General features: G+C 40.8%; 2 protein-coding genes across 5 annotated transcripts in view; one reads left to right on the forward strand and one right to left on the reverse strand.

The window, feature by feature from the left end:
• Window positions 1-79: 79 nt before the first annotated feature.
• Window positions 80-2,798, reverse strand: ndufb2 (NADH:ubiquinone oxidoreductase subunit B2). Its single transcript, XM_023271020.3, has 4 exons — window positions 2,600-2,798; window positions 2,277-2,421; window positions 1,493-1,568; window positions 80-183 (listed from the first exon to the last, which is right to left on the reverse strand). The coding sequence occupies exons 1-3, from the start codon at window positions 2,683-2,685 to the stop codon at window positions 1,494-1,496; spliced, it is 306 nt and encodes a 101-aa protein (XP_023126788.1). The 5' UTR covers window positions 2,686-2,798; the 3' UTR covers window positions 80-183; window position 1,493.
• A 4,407-nt stretch (window positions 2,799-7,205) lies between these two features.
• The window catches only part of kmt2e (lysine (K)-specific methyltransferase 2E), a 28,558-nt gene continuing 23,268 nt past the window's right edge, over window positions 7,206-12,495 (forward strand). For all 4 annotated transcript variants that reach the window (XM_023271012.3, XM_023271013.3, XM_023271014.3 and 1 more), the window contains exon 1: window positions 7,206-7,533. The gene's annotated coding sequence lies outside the window, so the exon portion shown is untranslated. The remainder of the gene's footprint in view (window positions 7,534-12,495) is intronic.

A 12,495-nucleotide genomic window follows, 5' to 3' on the forward strand; every position in this document is an offset into this window, starting at 1 on the left:
CACAAATAACAAATTCCCAGAGTGCATGATAGGTCTCCTGGTAGTTACACTGCAATGTTTTTACATGAAAAGACAGCAGTTTAACTTAAAGATAGTTTTATTGGTCTATGTACAACAATGACTTGCAGAATATCCTCAAGACTTTCAGAGACACACTGAGCAACTTGAATCCCTCTTGGTGATCTGCAAACAAAAGAAATTCGTATTTACAAGAGTGGACAAAAGCACAAAGTGAAGTCAGTTGCCAACTAAGTTAAAACTAATGCTGACAAATCCTCAATGAGGTCCCAATGTTCAGTTTGTGTTTAAATGTGGATGTGGTGATTGAGCTGTTTGATCATTCTGAGGCTCCATTCCTCAGTTTAGTGTGGCTGAGCGACAGAAACACTTCTCCGGATCATGCAGTTCCAACAGCACCTCAATCTAAATCCTTCAAACGATCCTACAGCTCAGTCAACACCTTGGAGAAACGTCTGGACAAAAGCTGAACATTATGAGGAGGATTTATAGCTGGACCGGTGGATTAGACTGCATCTGGAAACTGAGCGTGTCTCCTGTGATCTGACCGCAGCAGTCAGATTAACATTTACACATGGAAGCAATTACCCAGAATCCAATTTTCAACCACCTCCAGGACACCGTTTCTTGTGTTACAACTTTAAGGGATAACGAAGGGATACATGTGGCAAAGAAAAAGACATTTTATAAATTAATACAATGATACAAGGTATACAAGGGTGTCCTTAAAGTGAACTTGATGAACTTAAACCTCAGCTGAACCTGGCCTGGAGCAGGTGAACCTAAGAAACACTGACCTCTACAGGAGATGACTTCTACATGACACTTCAACCAGGTTCAGAATAAACAACATGTGCCATTTAAAAAGGTTTAAACTCAGCCAACACTTTGTAGCTAAGCTAGGGACACAGTAACAGTCCTCAGATGCTGCCTTTTTCATACAGTAACAAGTCAATTTCTCCAGTTAAGTGGCCCTATAGAGCTAATATAAAAATGTTGTAGTGGGGACTAAATTAGAAATTTACTGCTGGTTCTTTGTTAAATTAAAAAAGAAAAACAGAATCGGATCAAACAGCTTTTACAATAATCTTTCCCAACAGTTGTATTCAAATGTTTTGGCATCTATGGATAATGACATGAACTACACCAAGAAACACAAGCTGAAGCTGTTGCAATGTGGTTTAAAAGCCTGAAAATTACTGCCTAAAGTTTTGCACACACCATAATTACAATTATTTTAAATTCCAAAAATAAGGGATGACAAATTGATGCTTGGAAAAAAAAGGCCTTCTAAAATGTTTGTTGTGGGAGTTGTCATCTGCCGTTAGACTGAAAGACAATTCTGAGTTGACTTTTTGACAGTGGGATGAGACTCTTCTTTGCATCTGGATCACATGATGTGCATGTAAAACTGGTTGCCCTGATTGGCGAGTGTACCAGTTGTCATTTAGGCAAAGGAAACTTAAGAAATCACCTTATTCCTCATCATCTGGTGGGATACCAAGCTCCTCATCTGTCCATTCAGAGGCATCCGGCCAGGGGAAGTGACCCTACAGAAAACAGACGAACAGTTAACGTCAACAGTTTCCATCAAATAATGAACAATGTTTTGTTATCATCAGGTCTGAGCACAACAGAAAAAACATAGAAACTCCACAGACTAAATGACCGCATTATGAGGAACACAAAACTATGCTGAACAAAAATATAAATGCAACATGTGCTACATGTAATAATTATTATGTTCTATTGATTCCTTTGAACAAAGGGAAACAAATATCTGTTGTTCAAGGACACATCGTCTGCAACAGAATGAATGTCATGGAACAAATAAGTAGACACAATACTGGAAATGAGAATGATGCAGCCACAGATTTCCTATCAACCAGTAATTTTCTGTGTGCAGACCTGTTGTTCACAAGATGTTATTTTTTTCTACACAATTCTGAGTAAATTCTAGAAGATAAGCTGTTTTAGAAATATTTAAACCAGTCCACCTGGTGCCAGCAATCATGCTGCCTCGTGATTGGCTGATTGAATAATTGCATGAATAGACAGGTGCACAGGTGTTCTTTTAAAATCAAGTGCTCCGAGAGTGTGTATAAATATACACTCACTAGGTTGAGGGGTTTGTTGGCCTGTTTTACCAGTGTGTGTTTTCTCAGCTCTGACTATCAATGCCTTCCTCTTGCATTTATAAGTCACTCGTGCTGTGAACAGCGGCTATGCAGGTAGCGTATAAAACGCGTCTTACTCACCAACACTGCATCTGGATCATGCCAGCAGTGCCAAAGGATCCAAAACCACATGGCACCGCTGATGAACTCCGCCTCAAATTTCTGTTTCTTGGTGAGTTGTGGATATTGCCTGTACTGTGGTTCAATGTGTGGTCCGCCGCTCGCCCTGAAGCATAAAACAGAGTTCAGAAGACATACAATAAATCAAGGTGAATAATGTAGAATATTAAACTAGATTTAGGACGGTGTTGTAAGAAATAATGCCTTAATTGTTTAGAATCTACCAATTCATTGGGGAGCAACTGCTGCAGCTAACGTATTAGCCAAGATGCTAGCGGCCTTACTTTCTGCTCGTTATCCTCCGTGGACCCCGGCTCAGCAGCTGGGTTCCGGCCCGAAGGACTCCGAACACCCTTCCAAAAGAAGACATGGTCGCTTATTTAGCAAAACCCCACTTTTGGTAGGTTATAAGTTGAGATTTCTACTAGACAGTACTTCGGAAGGCGAGAAGTCACCTTCTCTGCCTGTCAATAAACGACCTCCAAACAAGGTCAGCTGTGATTGGACAGAGAATGACGACCTCTTTTGGTCCGCGATGCTAATTGGCTGAAAGAAAAATACATGGATATGTTAGAGCGCCCCCTTCTGTTGTGGACAGAACTATGAAATGCTCAGTCTCTCGTAATCTTTACTCCTGCAAATTTTGAAATGCAAACTGACTTTTTAAAATCTTGTCTATTTTGTCTCTTTGTATATAGCATTTGCAAACATTACATAAATTGTCATTCATTGTAGTATTAATGAATGAGAAAATGTGAAGATGCAACGCAAAAAATGGTTAAATATACTAAATACACCACAAGGTCATTTGTGTTGTAATGAATGATTATTTGCACAATATTGGTCTTTCGTTACGTACAAGTACCTGGACAGTGATGCAAAAATGCACTCATAAATGTAAAGAACGGTAGACTAATTCCGGCAACAACAGCAAAAAAATGGCATAACAAATTAAAGCCCAGGCAATTAAGGTTGGTTTGAAAAGTAACAGACTTTTATTTCAGTGGACTAGAAACATTTCAAAAACAGGGTGTGGAGACACAAAGACAGTATTTGTATGAATATACTGCATTAAATAAAACACAATCCTGGTGAGGGATGTTGCAGACAAAGGAGGATAAAGTCCACAATAGGAAACAAGTATTTACACTGACATTAGTGAATAAAATAAAAAACAAATTGAGGAATACACTCAAGCAATAATATCAATTTACATTATCTTCAATTGTTAAACTGCGTTGAGTACACTTAAGGGCATTTTAAAAGTGCAAAAAACTTTTTTGAAAAAAAAAAACGATAGCTTTAATTTGCAATCCAGGTAATGATTATAATTTTCAAATCCTCAACTGAACCACTTTACAGTATATATCACATAGTTGTTAATGCAAATTTTGTTAATAACTGTATTCCTTTCTATGGTCAGTATCTGCACAATTTGCATTTAATTTGACTGTAACTTGAGCTCGACTGTAAACATGCTCTTTTGCACATATGTATAACTGTAATTAATAGTTTAAAGCTTAGAATTTTTTTACGTTGCGCTTGTTAAAATGTGTGTATTTTTAAGTCAATGAGTCCTTTATGTGTAAACATACTTGGCTAATAAATCTTTAGACTGTGTAAGGTGGATTCTTTTAGTATTTGACTTGAAAGAAATGTTTAAGCTGTTCGTAACACATTTCATGAAGGCTAACATAATCATGTACGTTTTTAAAAAATGTATTCATTATGTAATTTCCACATGACAAACTGAAAAGCAGAATTAAAGGGGAATTAAAGAGTTCTCAACAGTGACATTTACCTGCATAGTCCACTAGATGGGGTCAAAAGCTTAACAAAGCCTGCAGTGTACAAACCAGTTCAGCTGCTGGATTGTTTTTGTTTCGTGCATGAAATAGTATCCCCTTTCTGACATAAGCTGTTTATTGGTGTAAAAAAGTGGCAGCGGGACATTGAGTGCTTGTGTAACTTGTGCAACACGCAAATTAACTGGTTTCTGTCGAGGGTTCGTGTCACATTTCCGTGGAAAATGTGGTTTAGTCTGCCAGCACAGCTGAGACTAGCACAAATGTAAACCCGTAAACACACGGGTCACCTCTCGGTTTTCTGCTGCGGCTGTGAATAAAACAAGAACTTTCCAGGATATGAAAACAGGAAATAATAACATGGTGGCGAGAACGCGCACGGCGCCGCCGCCCAAAAGTGCTCGAACCGAGCACAAACGGGAAAAAAAAAAAATCCTCGACGCCATCTTGTTCCCAGCCGACAACAGCGATGACCGATTTCATTAAAGGACAGGAAGCCGCTGCTTGCCGCTTGACGCAGATAGTCCATTTGCTTGCACAGAAAACGGCGTGCTACGGTCGTTCATTTCCCTTTTACCCACCGGGAAGCTTCTTTACACAACACACACAGTAGTTTTGCATTGTTACCTAATGGCGCCTGGTCGTAGCTGCTCTCCGGTTGCGCCCCTCTCCCCTCGCAGCTCAGAGCCCGCCCACAAATACTAACTGCATGATGTCATCATAAACCAACCATTTCTCAAAAATGACCTTTTTCATCAGTTGGCCAATTATTAATCTCCCACCAACTGTGCGCCACAGTCTTAACAGAGAAGACATCAGATCATCTTCACACCGAAAACACGGTGGGCACAACAGCCATAGATTATCCTCTCCGAAAAACCGACAGTTTGATGGTTGCATCCTCCACAGCCGTTTTTTCCATCGTGAAGCGGGTGAAAGAGGCTCGACGGGCCCAAGCTTTTTTTTATTATTATTTTTTTAACCTCCGTGCTCCACCAAGTTTATTTCTACGAAGCTGGCTGCCCGGACACCAGCAGTTGCAGCGCTACTGGGGCAGTGCGCATGCGCGAGGGGATGCGGTTTAGGGTGGGGGAGGGTCGATGAATGGAAACGATGAGAACATCCTCTCTGAACATATGATGTCAAAGGGATTTCTACAGACATATTTCTGGATAGGTGACAGTAACCGATTTACCACAATAATAAAGCTGTCGGGAAATTGCGGGAATTATTTTGTGTGTCGCTGTCAAAGACATCTCAGCTTACCTCCAGTGATAAATAAATCATAAAGGGTTGTACAGTGCAAACTTAGGTGATTGATTATAGGGCAGGAAACCGAGATTCAGCACAAAATAATTCGTTGCTTACAGTTGTGGTGAGTTTGATTAAACTTCTGCAAGCCTAAAAATGTGAGTGAATTGAGTTTATTTCCCCCAGTACATTCAGATCTGTATTTAATTATGAAGTGCATTGCAATGCTTAACGAAAAAATTTGGCTTTACAGCGTGATTTCTTCCAAATGCAATGATATTGTAACCTCTGAATGCTGTCCTGCATCTTGTGTATTCTTAGTGTATGAGTTAATCTTATTGGTCAGTGTTTCATTGGCTACTCCTTCCTAATATCAGTTCAATATACAAAACACTGCTCTTGTGTAAGGGGTTACATAACAGCTTAGTTGCCTCCTACTGTGTTGGGTGGCGGATTTGGGTGCTCCTTTACAGCTATGCTAGAGTGCGAAACGAAAGGATTTTGGTATAGGTGAATGTCCCAAGCATTCCTGTGGCAGTAACAATAAAAACATGTGTACTGGTCTACTCGGTCCTTTCGAGTGTGCAAAGGTTACTTTAGTGTTTCTGGATGGAACACATACATGGAAACAGACATATGTGTAATAAATCTGAGGTATTGTAGAGATTGCATTTCATATAAACTTGCTATTTTAAGGCAAAATTCCTGAGATTGTCTCCTGTTCCTATTCACCCTGAGCGGAAAAGGGTGAAACAGGAGAGGAAACTGCAATTCATTTAAACAAAACCTCATAATAAAAACATTCCCTCAGCGCATTTCTCCTATAAAAGATGATCATGGAGACAACTTTAATGTTAACAAACAGGTGTTGCACCAAGAAGGGATACGTAAAATTGATAGCGTGCTTGTCTGGATGCCTGCTGTTGTCTGGATCAAACCGTTCTAACATGCAATAGGCCACAGAACTTTATGTCTGTGTTAATGGAAGAAGTGTGTGAAACTTGAGTTTTTCTTGTAACCAAATAATTGTGAAAAAAATGTGATAGCATAACAAAACATTTAGCACAACTGTAGGCAATATTTCACATAAATATGTATACAATATTGCCTGGTATACAGACTACATGTGCTTGGAATGCCTAAATTCCTTGATTAGACTATAATTAACTAGAATTTTACAGATGCATTTCATATGTCAAATAAAGGCATTACTTCTTTTCCAATTATGACGTGTGATTGTAATTATTTTTTAATATATATTTTTTAAATTATAGAAGAATAACCTGCAAGCCATTTTGATGTAGTAATTACATCATATAAGATAACTCGGCCCCTTTAAGCTATTTAAACCAATAAAAACATCTGTTTTGGTTATCATCTGTAGCACAGAGCAGGTTAACAGCTGCACTGACAGAAGAGACAACATTGCGCCCGCGGACCGCAGTTTTTGGCACAAGACCACATTTTGAAGGCTTTGTATTGCACAACGTTTTTGACAGACATAAAAAAAACAACATATTACCGGCTGTCTCATAAATTCAACAAGTTTAAATAGCACAGTTATTTAACATACTACGGTGCATTTTGTCTACTAACTGTTCATTTGACGAGCAGTGTCTAAATAGCGCAGCACAGGTTAAATCCAGAGCGTTACCCACGACAGAAATAGCAGACTTGTTGAAGAACCACGAGCGGAGCCGCGCAAGGAGCGCGGTCCCGTCGCCCCTGTGAAGCCGGGAGTGTAACCCCGCAGTGTGTGGGGGCGGAGCCCGGGTTTACTGATGGCGAGGGAGGGGGGCTCGTGGGGGAGGCGGAGTCTCGGCAGTCCTGGCAGGGCCGCCATTTTTGCAAAGGGAAAAGAGACTGGTTTGAGGGGATCTAATTTCTAAAACTCGCCGTTGACTAGGGCACAGTTTTAACGGTTTCGAATTGATTTCTAGCCATATTTGGGTCCCCGCGTAAGACAACAGGCAAGGGATTTTTCACAGGATAGCACTCTTTAGCGGAGACGTTAAAATACAAACATTTTAAACCTTTGCTAGGGATCCGCAGTGTGTGGACAGAAGTATTGTTTTGGTTGTGGAAGCTGTGTGGAAAGCGACGGGGGTCTTACCCAGGTCCTCTTATTCGCTATTCAGATCCTCCAGAGTGGACATAAAACGGTAAGTAAACTGCATTAAGTGTTAGTTACTGAGTGAGCACAAATCCGACCGGGAAGGGTATTGTTGGCTTTAGTTAGCTGGCTAGGCACATCATGCTGATACTGGCTAACGTAGTTGTAGTATCAGCTGAGTTTGCTAGCTGCCTCATCAGCACCGTTAAATTAAGGTGTGTAGCTTCCAAGCCCTTTTCTATGTATATTTATCCTCGCAAAAACCTGAAAACAGCTACCTACATGAGGTACGTTTCCAGTGCAAGTATCATGTTGGCAAGCCAACAGACCACTTGCTAGCTAGCGCATGCTACTAGCTCAAATTAGCTTGACACAGACCGAGCAGGGTTCTGACTTTTCGTTGATAGTGTGGCAATACACCACATGTCAAAATATTATTTACCCGATAGCTAATGATCAATAGGTTTGTTTGCCACATGGTTTTAAAAAAGCCTTAAACTAATTACACATTAACGATATCGGCAACGTAATACAAAAACGCTGCAGTTACATGAATGTGACCATAGCATAACGTCTTCGTACACACATAGTCAACAACATTTCCAATAGTGAACTTCTCAAAAATACGACATAAAGAGATATTCGCACGTTGTTCTGCCATAAGTAGAGCTAGAGGGGGAGTCACTGGATGTTTAGTTTGACACAGTGACGCTGCGGGCCATATTGCGCACAGTTTCATCCGTTTTGTGTAAACGATGTGACCTCCTAATAAATCGCTACCCGCTTTATTTCAACCCAGCTCAATTACTGTACATTAGCTTAAGTCCTTGGAACAGTGGTTGTAAGCAAACGCGCCAGTTTTGTTTTGGATTTCTTGTTACTTGAATACAGCGTTTGCAGCATTAACACAGCACGAAAACAATCAATTTAGCATTATTTACAAACTTGAATATATCGTAGTGGCTCACGTTCTGCTCATTTAGAGCACGGGACATTATTTCCGTTCAGCAGAATTTCATACAATAACCACTGTTCAAAGTCAGCGAACAATGAGCTTTTACATGCATGTAAACATACGAAGACGTCTAGTCGAGCATGTCCGAGAAAAGTGGAAGCAAAGGCAGTTGTTAAAATAGCTTAAATGCCTAGATACCGTAATCTCATAGGATCCTGAGCTTTTATAGATTCGCAGTTACGACAAGATGAACTCGAGAATATGTCCAATGTCAAACGAGAAACCCACCACTGCTCTTTTCTTGCATCTTGACCTAAAAGTATATTTCGCGATCACTTAATTTAGATTCAGGGTGTATTGGGTTCAAATGCTGCAAGCGTGGGGGAGGGGATGTTCCATTTGGGCATCTCGCCCCACTCATACAATTTGTAACTCCATCTAGATTGGCAGTCCTGGCCATGCCGAACTATACCGTCGCAATTGGTTGTTTTACCTGACGTGCAACAAATTACCGTATGAATGTGCAATCGACTTTGCTTTGCCCCGAACAGTTAACTCTCAACGCCGATGTTGTCGCTCTTTCCTGTCTGTGACAAGCCAAGCATTAATCCACTTGTTTCGTGTCGGTGCTAGCTTGCTGTGCTAACTGTAACCTTCTACGCATTATGTCGTTAGCTTCCGTTGGTTACCGCTCGCTCGGTCGTTGCATTCCGAGGTTATTTTTGGCCTTTTATTCACGGCCCCAAAATTTAGAGTTTCTCAGTATCGCTCTGCTACATTTGGTTGTTTCCTCTTTCTGCTTAACTATTTAAAAGGTCAGATTAAAGACGGTGCGTGCTTCGATTGTCTCACCGCTCCGAATGCCATTGCATGTAGCCTGCTAACATTACGTTTCGAAAGGCTAATGCTGGCCATAATTGCTAGCCGTTTAGCTCACTGGCCCTGCTTTCGACGAATTCGCAAAACCTCTAATGGTAACAACACAGAAACTGTACCGACAGAGTGATACTTAAGGTAGAGTGTGTGAAAGAGGCGATTGAATGCATTCTTGGGGATTTTCTTCCCATGGCGAGGCTCCCCTGGCTACACGATTGTCTCGCCGTCCTGAGAAAAGCGCTATGAAAATGGCGACAGCAGCACCAGGGTGTTGTGGTAACATAATAGCAACGTTGTACCCTCCACACCCCTATCGGCAGGACTGACTGCAGCGCCGACATACTCACCGAGAGGCAACTACACAACACATAATTTTTTATTTAAGTTGTGGTTATAATAACGTCAAACAATCGAGATAAATCCTCGGCAACACAGCGGTTTTTAGCTTGTTACAGCAAGAAGCACTGGTGCAGCTGTATATTCCCAAAACGAATTACATAGTAACCCTGTAACATGCGTCACGGCTTATGCTATTGCTTGTGTTTTATGTTAGTGAACGAGTATTCGTGTCACAGAAAATTAGAAGTACGTGCTTTTAATTGGCACAATAACACGTTGCTGTACTTTTTAGATTACATTAATAAAGTTTAATTACCGTACACAAACGTAGTTATTCGTTAAAATCAATTTAGAGAAGACCTGCTCCTTTGCTGCATGTCACCTGCTAGGAATCATCTTTAACAATTAACCATAAACAGTATGTAGTTTGTCACCACTCACATGGCTTGTATTTCCTCAGTAGTGTTTTCAGTTTCTAAAAAATGCACACAGTTTTTTAAAATTTGAATACTGGATAATGTATGTAGGTTATTTTTGATGGGGAGTGACATGATTTTAAAAATCAAGAGGGATTGTTTGATGTTCATAGTGAGTCTTTGCAGAGATTCAAACACAGAAACCAGCTGAACATTTTAAAAAATAAGATTCAAGTAACAAGAAAGAACCCAGCACTTGTGATTTATATAAAGGGCAAATCTTTTATGAGATGCCATAAAATGCTAGGTATGTCCTAGTCTTTGTTTTGATCCGATATCTGTGTTTCCTCAGATAACACAATAGCGAACAGTTGCACCGCACATACTCTCAAGTGTGTAGTAGTAAAAATAACACAGTCTGGATTGCATTTGATACTAGCTTTATAGACTTTCTCAGTACAATCTCATATGGCACGATATGTTTTGAATAAAATTTAGTGCTGTAGCCTGCTAATGTGGTACATGTAGACTTTTTTTTTTACAAACACTGATTAGGTAGTTGGGTAATTTTTGACTTTTCAATGAGATTGTTAATTAACCATAAAATTATCTCATGTTAAAAATGAAAATGTGGAGGGAAGCAAATTAAAGCTAGCTCAGAGGAGCCACTTTTATGCCTATGGCACAGCTGTGCTTTTCTCTACTTTACCCCGTGGGACAAACTTTGGCATTTTGTTTGGCTCAGATGCCTGTTCATGATTCTTGCCAAGAGGCATTTTTTTTTTTATTCTTTACACCTGATAATTGTGATGTTAGTAGATGTGGAAAGTAGAGCATTTTCCAAGTTGCAGAGGCACATAGAGGTATAGCACACTAAAATCATATAGAGTCATTCCTATTAAGCTTGCATTGTGATTCAAGCTATCAACAATATGTATGTAGTTTGCATGACTGTAAGCAGTTGTGTACCTGTTTTGTGCAGAGTTAGTATTGTTGTCAACCTTAGTACAGACTGAAAGACATGCATCATACAGATGGGTTTGTTTCACTAAAGCAGAAGCAGGAATAATGCATGACACAAGCCTCCAAAACCCCTGCAATCACACAATGTGAAGTAAGCAGACGAGACAGGGTCAGTGTAATGTAACCATATTAATATTCTTATATGTATCACTAAGTTTTTGAATAGTATTTCTAGCCTTTTCCCTTTACCAAGGTCACTGCTGTGATGAATTCCAGTTGACCAATTATAATGACAGCAACAATAATAATAATAAGTGGCAGTGTCTTCTCTGGAGGGCTGATTTCTGTCAAATGAGTGAGAAAACCCTCCTGTACTTAATTAGTCTCTGCTGCATAATACACAGAATCTCAAGCCAGCTTGTTCATCCCTGTAAAGGAGCAGGGTCCTCAGTTCATTACTTGTTTCTTTTTCTCTGTCTACAGGATAACAGAATAGCAGCGTTAGATACCTGATTGGTTGTATGTATATTAGTGGCCCTGTGCAGGAAAGTGTGTGTTTGTTTGCTCTTTTAACAGAGATGGAGAGGAGAGGGAAGGTGCCACTCCCCCTCTGCCATAGGGACAGAGCACTCTGGCAGGCAGCATAGAGGCATGGCAGTCTCAAATGACACACCTTTCCTCTCACCCTCACCCCTAGGCAGACTCTGAGACACACATACGATCAAATAGCCACAAGCTGAGTGCTAACTGTTTCATTTTTCAGCAGCGAGAGATGATAAAGAAGGTAGACAAGTGCACAGGATGTCTATTGGTATATTGACATATTGATAGGGCAGATGAAGGCCACAGACTCACCAGCGTTCTCTTTTGACTCTCTTCCTTTACTTGGAAGACCTCCTCTTGATTTTGTGCCCTCCCTCCTCTCCAGACAATACCCTCCTATCCTGAAACAGTCATGCCTTTGTTTAGACGAAGCATGTGTCTGTGTAGATACACACCTTACCATGTGGGGCTAAGCTGTGTAGCTGTTGCATGGTCTCTGGTGATCTTGCATGTGTGGTGCCCAGGCCCTCAGAGACCCAGAAACAAAGCTGCCTGGCTCAGGAGGCCGGTGTAGTCACATGGCATCCCAGCTGGGAGGAGAAGCCAGGGCTCAGGTGACCTGTTTTTGTGCTGCTAGCTGGGCCGTAAAAGATCCTTCTTTAAACTAGCAAGCTGCCTCCCTGACAGGTGGCTTTAGGACTGGAGCTGCTGAGGCTGCAGCCCTACTACACCTCTATAACCTTCCTGTTGCTGCACCTATGTTACAGTAGCATTTATGGGTTGTAGCATAAGGCAGGATGGGCTGAATAAAGAGGGGATGTGTCATCGATGTTGGTGATGTAACAACACTGCGGTCCAGGCATGAAATTGATCATCAAACACTGTTTTAGTGAGACCTGAGTGGCTCTTACTGTTCTCT

Source organism: Amphiprion ocellaris, chromosome 21 (assembly GCF_022539595.1).
Source record: "Amphiprion ocellaris isolate individual 3 ecotype Okinawa chromosome 21, ASM2253959v1, whole genome shotgun sequence".
NCBI classification, from domain to species: Eukaryota; Metazoa; Chordata; class Actinopteri; family Pomacentridae; genus Amphiprion; species Amphiprion ocellaris.

Coding starts and splice junctions, on each gene's coding strand:
- ndufb2 (XM_023271020.3), bottom strand. CDS start 2,685: ATGTCTTCTTTTGGAAGGGTGTTCGGAGTCCTTCGGGCCGGAACCCAG. Junction 2,422..2,599: donor CGGAGGATAACGAGCAGAAA/GTAAGGCCGCTA, acceptor TTTATGCTTCAG/GGCGAGCGGCGGACCACACA. Junction 1,569..2,276: donor ATGATCCAGATGCAGTGTTG/GTGAGTAAGACG, acceptor TGTTTTCTGTAG/GGTCACTTCCCCTGGCCGGA.